The sequence below is a fragment of the Salmo salar genome, chromosome 16, assembly GCF_965601325.2.
Source record: "Salmo salar chromosome 16, fSalSal1, whole genome shotgun sequence".
NCBI classification, from domain to species: domain Eukaryota; kingdom Metazoa; phylum Chordata; class Actinopteri; order Salmoniformes; family Salmonidae; genus Salmo; species Salmo salar.
In genome coordinates, this window is record NC_138306.1 from 45,372,730 (window position 1) to 45,396,507 (window position 23,778).

At 50.0% G+C, this 23,778-nt stretch overlaps 2 protein-coding genes across 2 annotated transcripts in view; both read left to right on the plus strand.

Moving 5' to 3' along the window:
• The window catches only part of LOC145850256 (glutamate receptor ionotropic, NMDA 3A), a 41,245-nt gene extending 20,396 nt beyond the window's left edge, over nt 1-20,849 (plus strand). Inside the window, exons 6-7 of the mRNA XM_082962393.1 lie at nt 15,677-15,828; nt 20,655-20,849. Coding sequence (XP_082818519.1) covers nt 15,677-15,828; nt 20,655-20,849 — 347 coding nt within the window. The remainder of the gene's footprint in view (nt 1-15,676; nt 15,829-20,654) is intronic.
• Nucleotides 20,849-23,465, plus strand: LOC106573964 (uncharacterized). The gene is made up of 2 exons (XM_045697303.2): nt 20,849-21,679; nt 22,181-23,465. Exons 1-2 carry the CDS (start codon nt 21,588-21,590, stop codon nt 22,800-22,802), a joined length of 714 nt encoding a protein of 237 aa, XP_045553259.2. The 5' UTR covers nt 20,849-21,587; the 3' UTR covers nt 22,803-23,465.
• The last annotated feature ends 313 nt before the right edge of the window (nt 23,466-23,778 follow it).

Below are 23,778 nucleotides of genomic sequence, written 5' to 3' on the forward strand. Positions count from 1 at the left end.
TCTGGGCTGGCTCCTCTGTTCCAAAACATGGGTAGGCTTCAATAGGCTAGTCTGGGCTGGCTCCTCTGTTCCAAAACATGGGTAGGATTCAATAGGCTAGTCTGGGCTGGCTCCTCTGTTCCAAAACATGGGTAGGATTCAATAGGCTAGTCTGGGCTGGCTCCTCTGTTCCAAAACATGGGTAGGATTCAATAGGCTAGTCTGGGCTGGCTCCTCTGTTCCAAAACATGGGTAGGATTCAATAGGCTAGTCTGGGCTGGCTCCTCTGTTCCAAAACATGGGTAGGATTCAATAGGCTAGTCTGGGCTGGCTCCTCTGTTCCAAAACATGGGTAGGATTCAATAGGCTAGTCTGGGCTGGCTCCTCTGTTCCAAAACATGGGTAGGATTCAATAGGCTAGTCTGGGCTGGCTCCTCTGTTCCAAAACATGGGTAGGATTCAATAGGCTAGTCTGGGCTGGCTCCTCTGTTCCAAAACATGTCAGGAACAGTCGGAGGTGGAAGTGGCTGTGGAGCCATTATCCTGGCGGTGCTTGTGGAAGGGTTGGTAGGCTCTGCACTTGGTGCTAGCTGGAGCTCGGCAGCATCATCGCTGCTGGGCTTGGTGGTGGCCTCGGTGATTTGATTTCTGATATACATTGTGGCAGATTAGCTGGTTAGAGCTAAATAGGCTAATAACTAAGACCTTTTACAGCTAGTTAAGAAGCTAACTAAACTCTGTAGTGGTGGGGTGTGAGGCAGAGTTGAGCGAAGCAGCTTCACCTGTGACCCCGACCTTATAAATCAAAATATAACAGGCGGAGGTGTATCACATCATTCACGTAGCCTACCACGTTATTCACGTAGCCTACCACAGATGAGCAGGGTTTTTCATGATTTTTATGGAAACCCAGAGGAGTCATACCTAACCACCCAGTGGCTTTCCCCTTATCACTCTGGCAGGCTCTCTGTCCATGGTGCCGATAAAGCGCAGAGGAGATACAGATTTTGCGCCAATCTGTCACTCAAACATTTGAACTTTTTTGCTATTTTTGTATAGGGACATAAAACTAAAACTAAGGGGGGACAAGTTTCAACTGTGGGGGCTAACCCGGGCGCGTATCTCTCCCTGACCCTGATTCCCCCAATCTTTCCTTTACTGAGATATACAGTGCATTTGGAAAGTATTCAGACCCCTTCACTTTTTCCACATTTTGTTACGTTACAGCCTTCTTCTAAAATGTATGAAATCTTTTTTACCCCCATCAATCTACACACAATACCCTATAATGACAAAGCAAAAACACGTTTTTAGAAATTGTTGCAAATGTAATAAAAATAAAAAACTGAAATATCATATTTACATAAGTATTCAGACCTTTTACTCAGTACTTTGTTGAAACACCTTTGGCAGTGATTACAGCCTAGAGTCTTCTTGGGTATGATCATACAAGCTTGGCACACCTGTATTTGGGGAGTTTCTCCCATTCTTCTCTGCAGATCCTCTCAAGTTTGATAAGGTTGGATGAGGAGCTTCGCTGCACAGCTATTTTCAGGTCTCTCCAGAGATGTTTGATCGGGTTCAAGTCCGGGCTCTGGCTAGGCCACTCAAGGACATTCAGAGACTTGTCCTGAAGCCACTCCTGCGTTGACTTGGCTGTGTGCTCAGGGTCACTCTCCTGTTGGATGTAAACCTTTGCCCCAGTCTGAGGTCCTGAGCGCTCTGGAGCAGGTTTTCATCAAGGATCTCTCTGTACTTAGTTCCGTTCATCTTTCCCTTAATCCTGACTAGTCTCCCAGTCCCTGCCACTGAACAACATCGCCACAGCGTGATGCTGCCACAACCAGGTTTCACCGTAGGGATGGTATTAGCCAGGTGATGAGCGGTGCCTGGTTTCCTCCAGACATGACGCTTGGCATTCAGGCCAAAGAGTTTAATCTTGGTTTCATCACACCAGAGAATATTGTTTTAGGCACCTTTTTGCAAACTCCAAGCAAGAGGGGGAACGGTAATAGGAGGGATGGGAGAGAGAGGGAACATAATAGGAGGGAAGGGGAGAGAGGGAACGGTAATAGGAGGGATGGGGGAGAGAGGGAACATAATAGGAGGGAAGGGGAGAGAGGGAACGGTAATAGGAGGGAAGGGGGAGAGAGGGAATGGTAATAGGAGGGAAGGGGGAGAGAGGGAACGGTAATAGGAGGGAAGGGGAGAGAGGGAACGGTAATAGGAGGGAAGGGGGAGAGAGGGAACGGTAATAGGAGGGATGGGGGAGAGAGGGAACGGTAATTGGAGGATGGGGGAGAAAGGGAACGGTAATAGGATGGAAGGGGGAGAGAGGGAATGGTAATAGGAGGAAGGGGGAGAGAGGGAACGGTAATAGGATGGAAGGGGGAGAGAGGGAACGGTAATAGGAGGAAGGGGAGAGAGGGAACAGTAATAGGAGGGAAGGGGGAGAGAGGGAACGGTAATAGGAGGGAAGGGGGAGAGAGGGAACGGTAATAGGAGGGAAGGGGGAGAGAGGGAACGGTAATAGGAGGGAAGGGGGAGAGAGGGAACGGTAATAGGAGGGAAGGGGGAGAGAGGGAACGTTAATAGGAGGGAAGGGGGAGAGAGGGAATGGTAATAGGAGGGAAGGGGGAGAGAGGGAACAGTAATAGGAGGGATGGGGCGTGTTACGAATCCCTTTTGGCCTTGCAGTCTAGGGGGGATGGATTCGAGACCCGTAACATAACTCCTGCAAATTATAATGGAGAAAAGTAACAGTGAAAACAAAAACCACAGACAACTGAAATCTACCGTCAAACACTCAGGGTTTATTTTAACCCCATGGTAATCGGGTAGTGAGAAAAGGCGCTGAGCTGGACCCAAGCAAAGAAACAATAATCCAAAACACCCCTAAACTAGACTAGCCTATTTCAATAACAGCTAGCTAACTAACCAAAAATACAGTGGGTGGTCCGCCCAGTTTTAACTAGGGTACTTAGACAAAGTATTCCTACGGGTAATGTATGCCCATGGGCGACTTGTCTTGGTACCCCCTTTTCCCACCAAACAAACAAACAGTCAAACAACAAAACAATACTCACAGGTGGGATGGACAAAGTGACATGTAGTTGCAATACAAAATACAGATCAATACAGAAAGAGAGAGATGGGGACACAGAGAGAGAGCGAGAGATAGAGAGAGAATGAACACAAAGATTGATCTCGGGGAGAAAACAACTGACTGGGATTTAAACCAAGGGAAAGGGGCTGTGATTGGGTGAGGGAAGATGAGCAGGTGTCTTCTGTTTGGGGACTGATTAGTGACTGATTGGGGGAATGATGATTGTCACCTGTGAGGGGAGAAGGACAGAAGGAGAGACAAGAAACACACACACAGGATACATACACAGGATAGCTGTCTCCGTAACAGGGAGAGAGGGAACGGTAATAGGAGGGAAGGGGGAGAGAGGGAATGGTAATAGGAGGGAAGGGGGAGAGAGGGAATGGTAATAGGAGGGAAGGGGGAGTGAGGGAACGGTAATAGGATGGAAGGGGGAGAGAGGGAACGGTAATAGGAGGATGGGGAGAGAGGGAACGGTAATAGGAGGATGGGGAGAGAGGGAACGGTAATAGGAGGGAAGGGGGAGAGGGAACGGTAATAGGATGGAAGGGGGAGAGAGGGAACGGTAATCGGAGGATGGGGAGAGAGGGAACGGTAATAGGAGGGATGGGGAGAGAGGGAACGGTAATAGGATGGAAGGGGGAGAGAGGGAACGGTAATAGGAGGATGGGGAGAGAGGGAACGGTAATAGGAGGATGGGGAGAGAGGGAATGGTAATAGGAGGATGGGGAGAGAGGGAACTGTAATAGGAAGGATGGGGAGAGAGGGAACGGTAATAGGAGGATGGGGAGAGAGGGAATGGTAATAGGAGGGATGGGGGAGAGAGGGAACGGTAATAGGAGTGAAGGGGGAGAGGGGGAATGGTAATGGGAGGACGGGGGAGAGGGGGAACGGTAATAGGAGGATGGGGAGAGAGGGAACGGTAATAGGAGGGAAGGGGGAGAGAGGGAACGGTAATAGGAGGATGGGGAGAGAGGGAACGGTAATAGGAGGATGGGGAGAGAGGGAATGGTAATAGGAGGGAAGGGGGAGAGAGGGAATGGTAATAGGAGGGATGGGGGAGAGAGGGAACGGTAATAGGAGGATGGGGAGAGAGGGAACGGTAATAGGAGGGAAGGGGGAGAGAGGGAACAGTAATAGGAGGGAAGGGGGAGAGGGAACGGTAATAGGAGGATGGGGAGAGAGGGAACGGTAATAGGAGGGAAGGGGGAGAGAGGGAACGGTAATAGGAGGGAAGGGGGAGAGGGAACGGTAATAGGATGGAAGGGGGAGAGAGGGAACGGTAATAGGAGGGAAGGGGAGAGAGGAAACGGTAATAGGAGGATGGGGAGAGAGGGAACGGTAATAGGAGGATGGGGAGAGAGGGAACGGTAATAGGAGGGAAGGGGGAGAGGGAACGGTAATAGGATGGAAGGGGGAGAGAGGGAACGGTAATAGGAGGGAAGGGGAGAGAGGAAACGGTAATAGGAGGATGGGGAGAGAGGGAACGGTAATAGGATGGAAGGGGGAGAGAGGGAACGGTAATAGGAGGGATGGGGGAGAGAGGGAACGGTAATAGGAGGGAAGGGGGAGAGAGGGAACGGTAATAGGAGGAAGGGGGAGAGAGGGAATGGTAATAGGAGGGATGGGGGAGAGAGGGAACGGTAATAGGAGGATGGGGAGAGAGGGAACGGTAATAGGAGGATCGGGAGAGAGGGAATGGTAATAGGAGGGAAGGGGGAGAGAGGGAACGGTAATAGGAGGATGGGGGAGAGGGAACGGTAATAGGAGGATGGGGAGAGAGGGAACGGTAATAGGAGGATGGGGAGAGAGGGAACGGTAATAGGAGGGAAGGGGGAGAGAGGGAACGGTAATAGGAGGATGGGGGAGAGGGAACGGTAATAGGAGGGAAGGGGGAGAGAGGGAACGGTAATATGAGGGAAGGGGGAGAGAGGGAACGGTAATAGGAGGGAAGGGGGAGAGAGGGAACGGTAATAGGAGGGAAGGGGGAGAGAGGGAACGGTAATAGGAGGGAAGGGGGAGAGGGAACGGTAATAGGAGGATGGGGAGAGAGGGAACGGTAATAGGAGGGAAGGGGGAGAGAGGGAACGGTAATAGGAGGATGGGGGAGAGGGAACGGTAATAGGAGGGAAGGGGGAGAGAGGGAACGGTAATATGAGGGAAGGGGGAGAGAGGGAACGGTAATAGGAGGGAAGGGGGAGAGAGGGAACGGTAATAGGAGGGAAGGGGGAGAGAGGGAACGGTAATAGGAGGGAAGGGGGAGAGAGGGAACGGTAATAGGAGGGAAGGGGGAGAGAGGGAACGGTAATAGGAGGGAAGGGGAGAGAGGGAACGGTAATAGGAGGGAAGGGGGAGAGAGGGAACGGTAATAGGAGGATGGGGAGAGAGAGAACGGTAATAGGAGGGAAGGGGGAGAGAGGGAACGGTAATAGGAGGGAAGGGGGAGAGGGAACGGTAATAGGAGGGATGGGGGAGAGAGGGAACGGTAATAGGAGGGAAGGGGAGAGAGGGAACGGTAATAGGAGGGAAGGGGGAGAGAGGGAATGGTAATAGGAGGATGGGGAGAGAGGGAACGGTAATAGGAGGGAAGGGGGAGAGAGGGAACGGTAATAGGAGGAAGGGGAGAGAGGGAACGGTAATAGGAGGGAAGGGGGAGAGAGGGAACGGTAATAGGAGGGAAGGGGGAGAGAGGGAACGGTAATAGGAGGATGGGGAGAGAGGGAACGGTAATAGGAGGGAAGGGGGAGAGAGGGAACGGTAATAGGAGGGAAGGGGGAGAGAGGGAACGGTAATAGGAGGAAGGGGAGAGAGGGAACGGTAATAGGAGGAAGGGGGAGAGAGGGAACGGTAATAGGAGGGAAGGGGGAGAGGGAACGGTAATAGGAGGGATGGGGGAGAGAGGGAACGGTAATAGGAGGGAAGGGGAAGAGAGGAAACGGTAATAGGAGGGAAGGGGGAGAGAGGGAACGGTAATAGGAGGGAAGGGGGAGAGAGGGAACGGTAATAGGAGGGAAGGGGGAGAGAGGGAACGGTAATAGGAGGGAAGGGGAGAGAGGGAACGGTAATAGGAGGGAAGGGGGAGAGAGGGAACGGTAATAGGAGGATGGGGAGAGAGAGAACGGTAATAGGAGGGAAGGGGGAGAGAGGGAACGGTAATAGGAGGGAAGGGGGAGAGGGAACGGTAATAGGAGGGATGGGGGAGAGAGGGAACGGTAATAGGAGGGAAGGGGAGAGAGGGAACGGTAATAGGAGGGAAGGGGGAGAGAGGGAACGGTAATAGGAGGATGGGGAGAGAGGGAACGGTAATAGGAGGGAAGGGGGAGAGAGGGAACGGTAATAGGAGGGAAGGGGGAGAGGGAACGGTAATAGGATGGAAGGGGGAGAGAGGGAACGGTAATAGGAGGGAAGGGGAGAGAGGAAACGGTAATAGGAGGATGGGGAGAGAGGGAACGGTAATAGGAGGATGGGGAGAGAGGGAACGGTAATAGGAGGGAAGGGGGAGAGGGAACGGTAATAGGATGGAAGGGGGAGAGAGGGAACGGTAATAGGAGGGAAGGGGAGAGAGGAAACGGTAATAGGAGGATGGGGAGAGAGGGAACGGTAATAGGATGGAAGGGGGAGAGAGGGAACGGTAATAGGAGGGATGGGGGAGAGAGGGAACGGTAATAGGAGGGAAGGGGGAGAGAGGGAACGGTAATAGGAGGAAGGGGGAGAGAGGGAATGGTAATAGGAGGGATGGGGGAGAGAGGGAACGGTAATAGGAGGATGGGGAGAGAGGGAACGGTAATAGGAGGATCGGGAGAGAGGGAATGGTAATAGGAGGGATGGGGGAGAGAGGGAACGGTAATAGGAGGGAAGGGGGAGAGAGGGAACAGTAATAGGAGGGAAGGGGAGAGAGGGAACGGTAATAGGAGGATGGGGAGAGAGGGAATGGTAATAGGAGGGAAGGGGGAGAGAGGGAACGGTAATAGGAGGATGGGGAGAGAGGGAATGGTAATAGGAGGGAAGGGGGAGAGAGGGAACGGTAATAGGATGGAAGGGGGAGAGAGGGAACGGTAAAAGGAGGGAAGGGGGAGAGAGGGAACGGTAATAGGATGGAAGGGGGAGAGAGGGAACGGTAATAGGAGGGAAGGGGAGAGAGGGAACGGTAATAGGAGGGAAGGGGGAGAGAGGGAACGGTAACAGGAGGGAAGGGGGAGAGAGGGAATGGTAATAGGAGGGAAGTGGGAGAGAGGGAACGGTAATAGGAGGATGGGGAGAGAGGGAACGGTAATAGGAGGGAAGGGGGAGAGAGGGAACGGTAATAGGAGGGAAGGGGGAGAGAGGGAACGGTAATAGGAGGATGGGGGAGAGGGAACGGTAATAGGAGGATGGGGAGAGAGGGAACGGTAATAGGAGGGAAGGGGGAGAGAGGGAACGGTAATAGGAGGATGGGGGAGAGGGAACGGTAATAGGAGGGAAGGGGGAGAGAGGGAACGGTAATATGAGGGAAGGGGGAGAGAGGGAACGGTAATAGGAGGGAAGGGGGAGAGAGGGAACGGTAATAGGAGGGAAGGGGGAGAGAGGGAACGGTAATAGGAGGGAAGGGGGAGAGGGAACGGTAATAGGAGGATGGGGAGAGAGGGAACGGTAATAGGAGGGAAGGGGGAGAGAGGGAACGGTAATAGGAGGATGGGGGAGAGGGAACGGTAATAGGAGGGAAGGGGGAGAGAGGGAACGGTAATATGAGGGAAGGGGGAGAGAGGGAACGGTAATAGGAGGGAAGGGGGAGAGAGGGAACGGTAATAGGAGGGAAGGGGGAGAGAGGGAACGGTAATAGGAGGGAAGGGGGAGAGAGGGAACGGTAATAGGAGGGAAGGGGGAGAGAGGGAACGGTAATAGGAGGGAAGGGGAGAGAGGGAACGGTAATAGGAGGGAAGGGGGAGAGAGGGAACGGTAATAGGAGGATGGGGAGAGAGAGAACGGTAATAGGAGGGAAGGGGGAGAGAGGGAACGGTAATAGGAGGGAAGGGGAGAGAGGGAACGGTAATAGGAGGGATGGGGGAGAGAGGGAACGGTAATAGGAGGGAAGGGGAGAGAGGGAACGGTAATAGGAGGGAAGGGGAGAGAGGGAATGGTAATAGGAGGATGGGGAGAGAGGGAACGGTAATAGGAGGGAAGGGGGAGAGAGGGAACGGTAATAGGAGGAAGGGGAGAGAGGGAACGGTAATAGGAGGGAAGGGGGAGAGAGGGAACGGTAATAGGAGGGAAGGGGGAGAGAGGGAACGGTAATAGGAGGATGGGGAGAGAGGGAACGGTAATAGGAGGGAAGGGGGAGAGAGGGAACGGTAATAGGAGGGAAGGGGGAGAGAGGGAACGGTAATAGGAGGAAGGGGAGAGAGGGAACGGTAATAGGAGGAAGGGGGAGAGAGGAACGGTAATGAGAGAGGGGAACGGTAATGGGGAGAGAGAGGGAACGGTAATAGGAGGGAAGGGAAGAGAGGAACGGTAATAGGAGGGAAGGGGGAGAGAGGGAACGGTAATAGGAGGGAAGGGGGAGAGAGGGAACGGTAATAGGAGGGAAGGGGGAGAGAGGGAACGGTAATAGGAGGGAAGGGGAGAGAGGGAACGGTAATAGGAGGGAAGGGGGAGAGAGGGAACGGTAATAGGAGGATGGGGAGAGAGAGAACGGTAATAGGAGGGAAGGGGGAGAGAGGGAACGGTAATAGGAGGGAAGGGGGAGAGGGAACGGTAATAGGAGGGATGGGGGAGAGAGGGAACGGTAATAGGAGGGAAGGGGAGAGAGGGAACGGTAATAGGAGGGAAGGGGGAGAGAGGGAACGGTAATAGGAGGAAGGGGAGAGAGGGAACGGTAATAGGAGGGAAGGGGGAGAGAGGGAACGGTAATAGGAGGGAAGGGGGAGAGAGGGAACGGTAATAGGAGGGAAGGGGGAGAGAGGGAACGGTAATAGGAGGATGGGGAGAGAGGGAACGGTAATAGGAGGGAAGGGGGAGAGAGGGAACGGTAATAGGAGGGAAGGGGGAGAGAGGGAACGGTAATAGGAGGAAGGGGAGAGAGGGAACGGTAATAGGAGGAAGGGGGAGAGAGGGAACGGTAATAGGAGGGAAGGGGGGAGAGGGAACGGTAATAGGAGGGATGGGGGAGAGAGGGAACGGTAATAGGAGGATGGGGGAGAGAGGGAACAGTAATAGGAGGATGGGGAGAGGGAACGGTAATAGGAGGGAAGGGGGAGAGAGGGAACGGTAATAGGAGGGAAGGGGAAGAGAGGAAACGGTAATAGGAGGATGGGGGGAGAGAGGAAACGGTAATAGGAGGGAAGGGGAAGAGAGGAAACGGTAATAGGAGGATGGGGGGAGAGGGGGAACGGTAATAGGAGGGAAGGGGGAGAGAGGGAACGGTAATAGGAGGAAGGGGAGAGAGGGAACGGTAATAGGAGGAAGGGGGAGAGAGGGAACGGTAATAGGAGGGAAGGGGGAGAGGGAACGGTAATAGGAGGGATGGGGGAGAGAGGGAACGGTAATAGGAGGGAAGGGGAAGAGAGGAAACGGTAATAGGAGGATGGGGGAGAGGGAACGTAATAGGAGGATGGGAGAGAGGGAATGGTAATAGGAGGGAAGGGGGAGAGAGGGAACGGTAATAGGAGAATGGGGAGAGAGGAAACGGTAATAGGAGGGAAGGGGAAGAGAGGAAACGGTAATAGGAGGATGGGGGGAGAGGGGGAACGGTAATAGGAGGGATGGGGGAGAGAGGGAACGGTAATGGGAGGGAAGGGGGAGAGAGGGAACGTAATAGGAGGTATGGTGAGAGAGGGAATGGTAATAGGAGGATGGGGAGAGAGGGAACGGTAATAGGAGGGATGGGGAGAGAGGGAACGGTAATAGGAGGATGGGGAGAGAGGGAATGGTAATAGGAGGGAAGGGGGAGAGAGGGAACGGTAATAGGAGGGATGGGGAGAGAGGGAATGGTAATAGGAAGGATGGGGGAGAGAGGGAATGGTAATAGGAGGGATGGGGGAGAGGGGGAACGGTAATTGGAGGGAAGGGGGAGAGAGGGAACGGTAATAGGAGGATGGGGAGAGAGGGAATGGTAATAGGAGGGAAGGGGGAGAGAGGGAACGGTAATAGGAGGATGGGGAGAGAGGGAACGGTAATAGGAGGATGGGGAGAGAGGGAATGGTAATAGGAGGGAAGGGGGAGAGAGGGAACGGTAATAGGAGGGATGGGGAGAGAGGGAACGGTAATAGGAGGAAGGGGGTGAGAGGGAATGGTAATAGGAGGGATGGGGAGAGAGGGAATGGTAATAGGAGGGAAGGGGGAGAGAGGGAATGGTAATAGGAGGAAGGGGGAGAGAGGGAATGGTAATAGGAGGGATGGGGAGAGAGGGAACGGTAATAGGAGGAAGGGGGAGAGAGGGAATGGTAATAGGAGGAAGGGGGAGAGAGGAAACGGTAATAGGAGGAAAGGGGGAGAGGGGGAACTGTAATAGGAAGGATGGGGGAGAGAGGGAATGGTAATAGGAGGGATGGGGGAGAGGGGGAACGGTAATTGGAGGGAAGGGGGAGAGAGGGAACGGTAATAGGAGGGAAGGGGGAGAGAGGGAACGGTAATATGAGGATGGGGAGAGAGGGAACGGTAATAGGAGGATGGGAGAGAGGGAACGTAATAGGAGGATGGGGGAGAGGGAACGGTAATAGGAGGGAAGGGGGAGAGAGGGAACGGTAATAGGAGGATGGGAGAGAGGGAATGGTAATAGGAGGGAAGGGGGAGAGAGGGAACGGTAATAGGAGGATGGGGAGAGAGGAAACGGTAATAGGAGGGAAGGGGAAGAGAGGAAACGGTAATAGGAGGTAATGGGGAGAGAGGGAACGGTAATACATTTTACATTTTAGTCATTTAGCAGACACTCTTATCCAGAGCGACTTACAGTGGAGAATGTATACATTTCATAATTTTTTAATAGGAGGGATGGGGAGAGAGGGAACGGTAATAGGAGGAAGGGGGAGAGAGGGAACGGTAATAGGAGGGAAGGGGGAGAGAGGGAACGGTAATAGGAGGATGGGGAGAGAGGGAATGGTAATAGGCGGAAAGGGGAGAGGGGGAACTGTAATAGGAAGGATGGGGGAGAGAGGGAACGGTAATAGGAGGATGGGAGAGAGGGAACGTAATAGGAGGATGGGGGAGAGGGAACGGTAATAGGAGGGAAGGGGGAAAGAGGGAACGGTAATAGGAGGATGGGGAGAGAGGAAACGGTAATAGGAGGATGGGGAGAGAGGGAACGGTAATAGGAGGATGGGAAGAGAGGAAACGGTAATAGGAGGTAATGGGGAGAGAGGGAACGGTAATACATTTTACATTTTAGTCATTTAGCAGACACTCTTATCCAGAGCGACTTACAGTGGAGAATGTATACATTTCATAATTTTTTAATAGGAGGGATGGGGAGAGAGGGAACGGTAATAGGAGGAAGGGGGAGAGAGGGAATGGTAATAGGAGGGATGGGGAGAGAGGGAACGGTAATAGGAGGGATGGGGAGAGAGGGAACGGTAATAGGAGGAAGGGGGAGAGAGGGAATGGTAATAGGAGGGAAGGGGGAGAGAGGGAATGGTAATAGGAGGGAAGGGGGAGAGAGGGAACGGTAATAGGAGGGATGGGGAGAGAGGGAACGGTAATAGGAGGGATGGGGGAGAGAGGGAACGGTAATAGGAGGAAGGGGGAGAGAGGGAATGGTAATAGGAGGGAGGTGGGAGAGAGGGAATGGTAATAGGAGGATGGGGAGAGAGGGAACGGTAATGAAAGAGTCTGTCATCTGGCTGCTGTTTCTATTAGCCTGAAAGGGCAGACCTGCTGTGTTGGATGTGTAGAACGTCAGCTCACGCTGTGTATTCAGATTCATCACTGGGCAGGACACACACATACAGTACACACACACCCATATGCAAACACACACACACACTCCCGTTTGGCTTTTTCCCTTTTCGTCTGGAAATTCTATAACTGTGGGATAGCTCGCAAATACTGTATGCCTATTTTTGGTGGATGAAAGTTTGTGTGTGTGTGTGTGTGTGTGTGTGAGAGAGAGAGAGAGATGCCCTCTCATCTCATTTGCATATTTTATACTTGTGAACTTCACAGCTCACCAGCTTTGAAACGGCAACATTTTGTCTGCCAGATATCTTTCATGAGACGAAGTCACGCGCTCTGGAGGGGCGATTGGGGGAGCAATGACTCTCCAATCAAATTCCATTTGAGTCAAGCAGTTTCACTTTTTTCCTGAAAATAATCCCCCCCCCCACTCACACTTCCTTTACATCACAATATTTCATGAAACAGACTTGTGAGAACTACATTACTCAATCAACTGGTTGCTCTTGAGAGCTGATTTATTGAGGAATTTCACCAGGGAAGAGGGATCTTTGTTTTTGTTTTTCTGAGTTTGGGGAGACAACTAAACCATGTGTGGAACAGGATCGACACCATCTCTTTTCACAGTAACTCCTGGAATATTTTATTGCTCTTTTTTGCCTGGGTTTTGAAGTGAGACATGTTCCTCCATTTTGGGCCCCGACCTCTAGACAGTCATCCATAATAAAGCAGTAATTGGGGTTTTGCTCAATTAGACCTCTCCTATCTCATCTCTCCTCTCCGTTAATTGCATTTTCTAGCCTCCCTCGCTATTCCCTTTCATGTCCGTCGCTTTTCACTTTCCTTGCTTTTCCCTTTCACTTCGTCGCTTTTCACTTCCCTCGCTCTTCCTTCGCTCTTTCCTCGCTCTTCCCTCGCACTTCCTTCACTCTTTCCTTGCTCTTTCCTCGCTCTTTCCTCGCTCTTTCCTCGCTCTTCCCTCGCTCTTCCCTCGCACTTCCTTCACTCTTTCCTCGCTCTTTCCTCGCTCTTTCCTCGCTCTTCCCTCGCTCTTCCCTCGCTCTTCCCTCGCTCTTCCTTCGCTCTTCTCTTTCACTTCATCGCTTTTCCCTAGCTCTTCCCTCGCTCTTCCCTCGAATCTTCCCTCGATCTTCCCTCGCTCTTCCTTCGCTCTTCCCTCGCTCTTCCTTCGCTCTTCCCCCGCTCTTCCCTCGCTTTACCCTCGAATCTTCCTTCGCTCTTCCTTCGCTCTTCCCTTTCACTTCGTCGCTTTTCACTTCCCTTGCTCTTCCCTCGCTCTTCCCTAGCTCTTCCTTCGCTCTTCCCTCGCTCTTCCCTCGAATCTTCCCTCGCTCTTCCTTCGCTCTTCCCTCGCTCTTCCCTCGCTCTTCCCTCGAATCTTCCCTCGCTCTTCCTTCGCTCTTTCCTCGCTCTTCCCTCACTCTAACCTCACTCTTCTCTCGCAATTTCTCAGTTTCTTCTCACTTTTCATCACTCCATCCAGTTGTGTATCTCATACACACACTCATATGTACACACACACAACAGTCACACACACTGCCTTCTTCTCCACACACACACACACACACACACACACACACACACACACACACACACACACACACACACACACACACACACACACACACACACACACACACACACACACACCTTGGTTGGCAGCTAGTCCTCTATTTACTAATTTAATAAAACAATCAAGCAACTCAAATACAGCTGTTGAACTTTCGTTTAAAACAGAGTCCCTTCTTTCTGAATATCTGTCCCTGCCGCTTTAGGATTTCATTTGTCACTATTTTTTGGGCTGAGTCGTAGTGGGCTACAGACAGTGTAACTGGAAGGTGCCAGGACTGTCAATTTGGTGATTAAAGCCAACCAGTATTTAATGATTGTGACACAAAGCTGCGAGCCCACGCTTTTTTAAGAATAACATCCTCATCAACACTTGGCTACAGGGACGTCTGTGCCAGTCTGTGCCAGACTGTGCCAGCGCAGAGGGACCAACCCTGTTGGCTTTAAGGGAAACAAAGGGAAGTTAACGGGATCTGAGATTGTTAGACTGAAGCACACGCTTTACACTCCATAAGAGTTCAGCTGTTTTTACTTATAGGAGCACACAGGCAGGCAGACAGGCAGACAGGCAGGCAGACAGGCAGGCAGACAGGCAGGCAGGCAGGCAGGCAGGCAGGCAGGCAGGCAGGCAGGCAGACAGGCCGAGAGAAAGACAGACACGCACACGCAGGCACATACACGTCTGTCTGTGTGTGTGTGTGTGTGTGTGTGCTTGACTGTGTGTGCGCTTGACGTGTGTGTGTGTGTGTGTGTGTGTGTGTGTGTGTGTGTGTGTGTGTGTGTGTGTGTGTGTGTGTGTGTGTGTGTGTGTGTGTGTGTGTGTGTGTGTGTGTGTGTGTGTGTGTGTGTGTGTGTGTGTGTGTGTGTGTGTGTGTGTGTGTGCATGCTTGGGCAGTCTCTCTCTGATGAAACGTGTTAATGTCAGAACTTGTCTATTATCTGTCATCTTGACTGGTCCAGGGGAGGGAGGGAAATGGGGGGTGGGGGAGAGAGAGAGTGGGATGGAGGGGGAGATGAGTGACATACATTAGCCATGAGAAACAGAGGGATAGGTAGAGGTAAAACCCATTCAGTGATTAAATAACATTTCTGCCAGTCGTCTTTTGAGATGGAGGGAAGGAAGGAGGGATACAAGAAGGGAGGAGGAGGAGATGGAGGGAGGGGAGGAGAGAGTTGGAGGGAGAGATGGAGGGAGAGTTGGAGGGAGAGATGGAGGGAGAGTTGGAGGGAGAGATGTGTCTCAATGATACAGGCTCTCATCCTCTGTTCTCCCCAGCCCACCACAACTCATCTGCTATCAGAGCCCACACCCACGCACGCCCACGCATGCACGCACACACCACACACACACACACACACACACACACACACACACACACACACACACACACACACACACACACACACACACACACACACACACACACACACACACACACACACACCTTGTCATTATATAATGGATGCTCGGAACGTTCTTCCTGTTTTTCCCATGTATTCCTCCATCCATCTTTCCTCCAGTTGCCACTGAAGACCACGAGATGGGGATTTTCCCTCTCCATCCTTCCACACACCCCAGGAATCAGATATCGAAAATCTCATTTACTAAATGTAATTTAAACTTCAAAGGAGTTTAAAGTACAGGATCAGCAGTACAGGTAGAAGAGGAATTTGTCGAGGCTGAACTCTTTGGTTCGTCTATAATATCCATAGCCTCATGTTCCCCTTCTGGAAGGGATGAAGCTAAGGTCATCCGATTTGGTTTAGTATTGATCCACTTCATCTCCTTGGGCGGACAGGATCCAGACACACTCTGCCAGTTAACTCACTCTGTGTGAAGTTTGGAATGATACGCCTTTGGACCCCTGCTCAGTTCTCCACCAAACAATTTAGGACAATCTTTAAAGCATTTTGGGCGTTTTATGTGGATCAGAGACAAACAATGATTTAGTAAAAATGCCATCTGTTTATTTTGCAGATATGAGACGTCTGTGTCACTGTTTGTATCCAGGTTAATGATAGCACAGCCATGTGACTGGTGGTATAGAAGGGGATGCACCACAATTATTTCCATGAATTTCTACCAACTACTATACCCATTGTACTATGCTGATGGTAATAGTTCCTCTATCCCCCCAGGCTATGGAATAGGCCTACCACAGAACTCCCCTCTAACCAACAACGTGTCAGAGTTCATCAGTCGCTACAAGTCAGACGGCTACATGGACATGCTGCATGACAAGTGGTACAAGGTGGTGCCTTGTGGGAAGAGGGTGTTCGCCGTCACCGAGGTGAGTTGTCCGTCCGTCTGTCTGTGTGTGTCCCGGTCCCAGACCGGTTTGGACTATGTTGTCAACAACTTCTATGGTCGTGTTTGACCAGCGATGTCAGCCTGGGCCCAGATCTGTTTGTGCAGATAGGGACCAGGCTAGTGGGCTGTGGTGGAGTGGCCGCCCTGTAGGCACACCACGTCGGTTGTAGACAGTTGATGGACATTGGGTTTGGCCATCCTAACACATCTGGACATATCAAACTGGATGTTTGGCTCCATTCCAATATCCACACTAGCATACCACTTGAATGAAGGAATGTATTGGGCATGCATTCTAAGAGATATTTAGGTGTGGTTTGCAGACACTCCTTAGACAGTCTGGAATCCATCAGCGTCAGATGTTTAGGGAAAAATATTTATTCCTAGATTCGACCTCTGTGTGTGTCTATGATATCCTCTCAGGATTGTGTGTCATCCTGAGGTTCTCCTTTAACACCAAGCACCCAGTTGGTCGAACTTCCTGCCCCAATGGACTGATATCATAGACATACACTGAGTGGACAAAACATTAAGAACACATTCCTAACATTGCGTTTTACCCCTCCTCTTTGGCCATCAAAGCGTTCCACAGGGATGCTGGCACATGTTGATTCCAATGTTTCCCACAGTTGTGTCAAGTTGGCTGGATGTCCTTTGAGTGGTGGACCATTCTTGATACAAACAGGAAACTGTTGAGCAAGAACCCAGCAGCATTGCCGTTCTTTACACAAACCAGTGCGCCTGGCACCTACTACCATACCCTGTTCAAAAGCACTTCAATATTTTGTCTTGCCCATTCACCCTCTGAATGCACACATACACAATCAATGTCTCAATTGTCTCAAGGCTTAAAAATCCTTCTTTAACCTGTCTCCTCCCCTTCATCTACACTGATTGAAGTGGATTTAACAAGTGACATCAATAAGGGATCATAGCTTTCACCTGGATTCACCTGGTCAGTCTATGTCATGGAAAGAGCAGGTGTTCTTAATGTTTTGTACACTTAGTGTATACTGTGTTGATATACTTCATTGGCTGTTACTAATTCATTAACTGGTTGTTATAATCCTATTAAATAGTGTTATTATTGTTGATGACCTGTTACTGGGGCAATCGTCTGGTCCCATCAGCATTACGATATGGGCTGTTTACCTTTTGGCTCCTTCTCCCCAGACAGACAGACAGTCAGACAGACAGTCAGTCAGACAGACAGGAGAGACAGAGAGACAGGGCCTAGCAGCCGAGGACTCTGGGATTACTTTTCTAATACCAACCCCACATCAGCCTGCGCTGATTTGTGATCTTCACAGACCCAGCAAAGATAGAGAGTGTGTGTGTGTGTGTGTGCATGTGTGTGTGACTGAGGTTGTGTGGGTGTATGTGCGTGCCTGTGTGCGCGTGCCTGCTGGTATGCATTTTCCGGATGGGGAAAACGCTGCTAGAGAGACAAGCAGTGATCCCAGCCATCTGTGCAGAAACATCAAAGTCATTCCCAGTCTTGTCATTACCTAATCATCAAATTATCACCTGATTTACATTGGGGAGAGACTGACGAATGGATTGTAGGACACTGATGTCTCCCACATGACAACATCTCCCGTTCACCTCGACTGAGCCGCACACGACACGACTAACAATAACATCTCTTCTTTTAGGTACGTCAAGGGAACAATTTTAGTTTGTTTTATTGATTTACCCCGGCTGACACTCCTTTGAACTATGATGTCATCATGTACCTGTCCACGACGACCCCTCAAAAGATACTCAAATTCATATTTATTTGGAAATGTAAAAAAAAATATGTTTTTGACAGAATCACATTCCAGCCTGTCATTTTCAAGCTGCCTTGGATCAATGTTAGAAACTCCAAGGAGAGTGTACATGCAGCGCATCTAGCATCTATCAATCCAAAACTACCACATCCTACAAACCATATGTTTTTCACATTTTAATCTTTCACAGTTTCCTCTACATATTTCACACAGTAGCACCCGGATGGCATTTCTATTTTACTCTCATTTGAAGGGCAGAATTACCGTGGCTTGCATTGAACAGATTATTCCTAATTTTCATTCCAAATCCTTCTGCTCACATGGATTCGGAGGGGAAAGGCTGAGGGACAGGGGAAGGGAGGGGAACGGGGGGAGACGAGCTACCCCTCCCAGAAACAATATGGCGGAGGACGGGTCCACTCTTAAACACAGTCGACAGGCTAACACCATCCATACTGGGGGCCCTAAGTGCTAATAGGATGAGTTATTCCCCCTGCATACTGAACACTACTTGGTCAGGGAGAGAGGGAAAGGGAGGGAGGGAGGGAGGGGTGAGAGGATGGAGGGCGAAGGTAGGATGGAGAGGGCGAGAGAAGGATGGGGGAGAATGGGGGAGAGAAGGACAGATGGGGGGTGAAGTGGGTAAGATGGAGAAGGGGAGAGGGAGGGGAGGTGCAGAGGAGAGGAGAAGGGGGAGAGATATAATGGTGAGGTGGAGGGAGAGAGAGAGCAGACTGGCAGAGGGAGGGAGGGAACAGAGTGGCAGAGGGAGGGAGAGGGAGAGAGAGAGGGAGCAGAGTGGCAGAGGGCGGGAGAAAGAGGGAGAAAGTGGGAGAGAGTGAGAAAGAGGGAGCAGAGTGGCAGAGGGAGGGAGAGGGAGAGAGCAGAGGCTGGCAGCTCCCTCTCTTGGCCAAGTTCCAGAATTAAATGGGAGGAGGGACTGGGTCTAGGATGGGAGGATGGCAGGAGGGACGGGGAGGGCTTGTACTGCACCCCTGGGGTTCACTGTGTCAGCACTTCGGAAACAAGCCCGCCGTCCTCCACCCCTCCCTCTCTCAAGTTTTCCTTCTCTCCCTCCCTCCCTCTCTCACATCTACATCCAAACCTCTACAGATAAGATCAGAGAGGCGGCTTTCGTTTTAGAACATTTCCTCTGAAAAGTTCTCTCGCCTTTTCTGCAAAGTGTCAAACAGCGTTGAACAATGTGGCTGCCTATATATACAGCACATCTCCAACAACTCATGTTGTTAGACCTTGATAGGCTAGATTCCTATTTTATTGGAGGTGTACAGTACTATACAAGTACTGTACTATACAACTACTGTACTATACAACTACTGTACTGTATTGCTGGCAGGCACTCAGACAGGGTTCTCACTGCTCACACTGTGCTTCTCAAACACACACTGTCGTCCTGACTTAGGCTAAATGTCCTCTAAGCACTGCTGGAATTCAAAAGGACATCTGCAGCAGCCCACAGGGTAGACACTAATCATACCGGTGGAGGCTGCTGTGGGGGGACAGCTCATAATAATGGCTGGAATGGAGTGAATGGAATGGTATGAAACGCATGTTTTTTATGTGTTTGATACCATTCCATTCACTCCATTACACTCCATTCCAGCCATTATTATGAGCCGTCCTCCCCTCAGCAGCCTCCACTGAATCATATAGGCTAGAATAGAGTAGCGTAGAATAGAAGGCATAGAATGAGAACTCATATCTCTGGGTAGAATAATCTAGAACCAAATAGAATACAACACAACAAAATCAATAAGGCAGCCAATGGCATGGAGATCAGGATTGTGTTATTGGGTTATTAGTCACAATGCTCAGGTCTCTAAAGCCCTGTTTATGCCTGGTTCTAACATGCGTCCTTTATCCTTATTTTGTCCACGTTCTGATTGTGCCCACATTAGACAGGTGTAGACAATTAAAATATGCATGGTGATCTGATTCTGATCAGATCTTCCTAACCACCTCCGGAGGTAGTCAGGGATGCATTGTGTCTCGGGTGTAACAGATCTGGACAGTGAAACCATTTAAATCATCATTATTCTGCCCTCTAAAATCATTGTCAGGTTCCACTATTGAATTATGGCATCAATATGTCTCTTTAAATAAATAAATAAATATTATTTAGAAAAATATGTCAAATAATTTACATTCATGTAAATCTGGTCACAATGCAGACACAGTGGACAGAAAACAGACACATTTTAATACCCTGTATAGATGCAATGGCTAATATGTGGGCACAATCAGAATGTGAACAAGATCAGGACAAAGGACACGTTTTCATCAGGTATAAACAGGGCTTAATGGGAGCGCAGCAGCATTTATTTAATAAACGCCACGCTTTTTAAATTCTAAATAGTTCTCCTTGGCAGGACACTTCCAGACCACTCTAGGGGACAGACAGATGCCTCCTGATGTCAAATCTTTAACGGCCCGATTCAGATTTATTTTTAACACTTTTTGGTAGTTTTGACTCTATACTGTCATTTGCGCATGGCTACATAAATCTATAGCTTGGGTCTCCACATTTCATATCTGCAAGTTATAAGGCCAGCATTTCATACATTTTACTGTGGAAAAGATATGTTTCAGTTTGCTTTCATGTGACTGGTTTCTCATGTCTCCAGCAGTCATAAGGCAAAATAGATATAAAACAATTGTCACTTATATTTACAATCCCCTTATCCAAATGGTTACTCATTTACTCACTCAATGGACCATGTCGATCTCTGTCTGAATAGAAATGAATAGAGACTGGCCCCTAGAGGTGAAAACAGGGAGCGTCAGAAAAGATGAGAGACCTGAAATGATGCTCAGTATCCATTGGATAGAGATCTAATGACAAGGTTCTCAGGGACCAATCACCATCATCCCAAGGACTGATGTCGGTAGATGGACCAGAGGTTGACAAACAATTTACTGCATTGTTAAACCCTTTGTTACAGGTGTTAACCCTAGTCAAGTAACCCAACTGTCCCCTCCCTTTCCCTCAACTTCCCTCCCCCTCCTCATACAGACTCTCCAGATGGGCATCCGTCACTTCTCAGGGCTGTTTGTGCTGCTGTGTGTGGGCGTGGCCACATCACTGCTCACCCTGGCTGGGGAACACGCCTTCTATCACATTGTGCTGCCACACATCCGACGACGACAGAAGTACAAGTACTGGCTCCACACCAGCCAGGTGAGATGGAGGGAGGGACTGTGTGAGTGAACCAAAGGAGAATGTAAGTGTGAGTGTGTGTGTGCGCACATGTGTGTACAAGAAAGAACGAGAAAACAGAGAAAGTGTGATTGAACCAAGAGTGTGTGTCAGAGAGAAAGAGAGGAGAATGTGTGAGAGAAAGAAACAGACAGATGCTTCTGTGTGTGTGTGTGTGAGCGTCTGTGTGTCAATACAATAACCTTCACAGTGAGTCTCTCCGCCTCAGGCTTCAGACTTTTTCATAGCTTCTTTTATTGGCCTTTTTAAAGTGCTCTTTTTTACTTGAACACATTTGTGGCTCTCCCTGTCATGTTTTACGAACTCTATATCTAAAAGCAGTTACGCTTCACAAATCCTCCAGGAATTAAATATTAACAAATATTGATTGCTTGTAAAAGGTTGTTTATGGTGTAGGTTTTTCACTCTCTTGGATAAACAGTCATTAGGACTGTTTATCACCGTGGCTGTCATTTGATAACATAAAGGCAACGTCGCCATCTGCTGTTGATTTAGAGAACCACCATTTGGGAACCGTAGTTGAAGTGAAGTATTAAAAGCACTGAAAATTCTAATCTGCCTGGTTTAAGTCCCCAGAGGTCCTCTAAGCTCCTTTCCCAGTTGGAGGATTATTAACGAGAGGGGGAAAGTAATTACAATTTCTAAGATGGTGTTGATTCTGCCTGTTTTGAATAAATCAGTGTGGAGCTTTTCTCCCCCTCCCACCCCTTTCCCTGGTTCAGTGTAACTATGGCCCCATTTGTTATGCAGAAAATCCACCGAGCCCTGAACCAGACCTATGAGGATGTGAAGAAGAAGCAGGGCGCCAACACAGAAAAAAGGTGACAAAATGGCTGCTATTATGGAGACCTGTTTTAAAAATGTATTTACTGTCCTTGTCCTTTCCTCCATAATCACTGATCTGACAGGACATGAGTAGAATCTAGAAGAAACAATATATAGTTGAAACCTTTCCAGTCCTTTTACCAGTGGTAATGTCTCTGAGGGAAAGGAGACAAGGAGATGAAGCATTACTAAGGGTTGGATTCAACCCTTATCGTGGAAGTATCCCCGTTAAAATGTAAAGGTAACTTGCAATTAAGTCGACATATGCAGCGTTTACCATGAATGCAGTGTTTACCCCGAACACGGGAACATTGCCTTTAAATTTCAATTGACGTTAATGCAGATCTTCCGCGATACTTCTCAGATATGGATTGAATCTAGCCCTAATACTGAGATACCGATTGAAAGCAATCTAACACACTAGTAGTAGTGGTTGTTTATGCACCAGACCTGTGTCTTTCTTTCTTTACTGACACAAGCCTTTTATCTCCATGTAGCTGCGACATCCAGAAGAAGCAGCACCCCCAGCCTCCCCCAGACCCCCCTTCCCCCGGCGCCTCGGCCAAGTGGAACGAGAGCAGCAGGGACTCCGCTGCTGCAGCCGCTAAGGACAAGCGAGTCCACTTTAACTTGGAGACCCTCAACAGCCGCCGCCTTCTAGCCCGAGCCGTGGCTGAGTCTGAAGGGGGGAGAGGGGAGTCGGCTGGATGCGACACTAACCCTAGGACCAACCCGGCCACACGGGTCTGTGCGAATGGGGGCTTCGGAACTTCCTTTGCCAGCCTGGTGCTATCCCTCCCCTCCTCTTCTTCATCCATCCCTTCTTCCTCCTCAGGCGTTCCTCTGAGGCCGGGAGAGCTGCAGGAGCTGCAGGAGAGGATCGACCTGATCCGGGATCAGCTGAGGACGGCTCTGGCCAGGAGGGCTGAGCTGCAGACTTCCCTGGCCAAGGAGAAGGCTGCCTGCTCCGCCCCCATAGTGACGGGAATGACCTCCGTGGTTGTAGCTACTGCAGCCCTCCCCTCCACCCGCTGTGCCACCACCATGACAGACCCTGTCCTCAAATCCCTGCCCACAGTCCGCACCACCTCTGCCATACACACTAATGAGAAGAGCTGATGTCCCCTAATGTTTGGAAAAACCTATGGTGTATTAGGGGAGGGGTTTATTGAAAGAAGTTGGATTACCTTGGATTGGATTTATCCAATTGCTGTGAGCCCGATGCCATAGCATGGCAGCTCTTTCCCTGGACACCAACCTTTTGCTATTGGGTGCGATGAAAGCGCTTCCAGGGCACTGGGAATCACTTGTGATCTACATGTGCCCAATTGGTCCTCACATGATTGGTAAAATGTGTGTTTGGGCTACCTCAGGCCTACTTGGATCTACCGTGCCAATGGAGTGGGGCTGGAGGTACCAGCATGCCCCCATGACCGAGCCATGCTGGCACTGCACCCATTCTGGGAACTTTCCAGTGCTCTCTCCTCTGCCACAGGAGCCAAAATGGCTGCCACCCGCAACCTTCTGTTTCTAGTCTCTGTTGATTTTAGTGGTGGGGCTCACAAGGCTGTGGCAATAACTGAATTTTATCAACAATGCAATGGCAACCTGAAACAACAATCAGTACTACGTGGAGTCCAGACAGTATTCAAATCAGGAGTGGTGCTTTTATGGTGTTTCTGTTGTTTTCTTTGAGTTCTGAGTCGATATCGTTCACTGGCCTTGATTAACATGTTTTTCAAGAATAAAGTCTGATGGAAGTGTTGGTTGTGATGGTTGAAATGTGAATCCTTGTCAAGTGCACTTTGTGTTGTCTGTATTTCTACAGCTAGGTCCACAGCAGGAAAGTAGGGGCGTTTCCCTCAGAAATGCTAGAATATTTCAGTGATAGAATAACAGGTAGTACCTGAGCCATGAAGTCTGTATTACACATAAACTCTTTCCAAACATTTAGACAAAAAAAACAGGGTGTCATTTTTCCTTTGACATGGGATCCTTTTGTTAATCAGGAGTGAAAATATGGACATTATTTGGAATTGCCTGTCAGCGTTTCCCAAACTCGATCCTGGGGACCCCAAGCGGTGCACATTGTGGT